General features: G+C 43.4%; 1 protein-coding gene across 1 annotated transcript in view; it reads left to right on the plus strand.

Moving 5' to 3' along the window:
• The window catches only part of TRMT2B (tRNA methyltransferase 2 homolog B), a 45,681-nt gene that overhangs the window by 11,626 nt on the left and 33,043 nt on the right, over positions 1 to 1,012 (plus strand). The window contains 1 exon segment of the mRNA XM_017505860.2: positions 258 to 554. Coding sequence (XP_017361349.1) covers positions 281 to 554 — 274 coding nt within the window. The 5' untranslated portion in view covers positions 258 to 280.

Consider the following 1,012-nt stretch of genomic DNA (forward strand, 5'->3'; position numbering starts at 1 on the left):
AAAAAAAAAAAAAATCCAGAGAGTTGAACTCTTTCCTGGAGGATGGAGACTATATTTTCCTCATCTCTTTATTTTGGAAGCCTAAGACATACCTTGCGTGCAGTAATTCAGTTCTGCTCAACAGGCCTGCTTTTACTGTCTGCTGTGGGCCAGCATTCTGCTAGGTGCTTCAGTTCCATAAGGGTTTATAGATGGATGAATGGGCTTGGGATTTGTACCTCTATTTCCCAACCTCTGTATGTGTACCTTTCATGCAGGTGGATTTCAGTGTGTTCTTTGAATGGCAGTCCTTAAAAGAAGAGTCCCAATGCACAGCCTCAGATACTTCCTCTCCATGGTGGGTCTCTTCTCCAAACCAGGACTGCTTCCCTGGTATGCCAGAAATCCACCAGGATGGTCAAAGCTGTTTCTGGGCACAGTATGTAAGGGAGATTTTACCCATGTGATAGCCACGAAGTATCGGAAAGGACAAAAAAGTCTGAAGAAATCAAGCCATCTTGGACCACTAGATGGTTCCTGGCAGGAAAGGTAAGGGCCAGACTGATGTCCTCTCTCCTTAGCAAGTCTCAATCTGTGCATCTACTGAAATTCTGTATTCCTAATAAACTAGTGTAGCATTACAAGGATTTGAGGGGCCACCTGAGGTCGGATACCCAGGGCAAACTTGAGGACGTCTGAAGAATATTGGTGGAAATGCTTTGGGGTTGGATAAACTGTTCTCTTTGCCTTTGTGTGTGTTTTTTATCAGAAAGAAGATACTAATCTGGGACCTTGTCTTTAATAAGTCCAGGATAGGTTTACTGAAAACCAGGAACCTAGAATGATAATAGATGGATTGGAGATGAGTAGTCCCATTGCAGCCATATAAGCACAAATATACCTCATTTATGCAACAAGTGTATTTTCTTTCTTTCTCTCTTTCTTCTTTTTTTCTTTTTCTCTCTTTCTCTCTTTCCCTCTCTCTACCTTCTTCCCTTCCTCCCTTCCCTCTTCCCCCCTCCCTCCTCCCCCC

Source organism: Cebus imitator, unplaced genomic scaffold (assembly GCF_001604975.1).
Source record: "Cebus imitator isolate Cc_AM_T3 unplaced genomic scaffold, Cebus_imitator-1.0 Scaffold343, whole genome shotgun sequence".
NCBI classification, from domain to species: Eukaryota; Metazoa; Chordata; class Mammalia; order Primates; family Cebidae; genus Cebus; species Cebus imitator.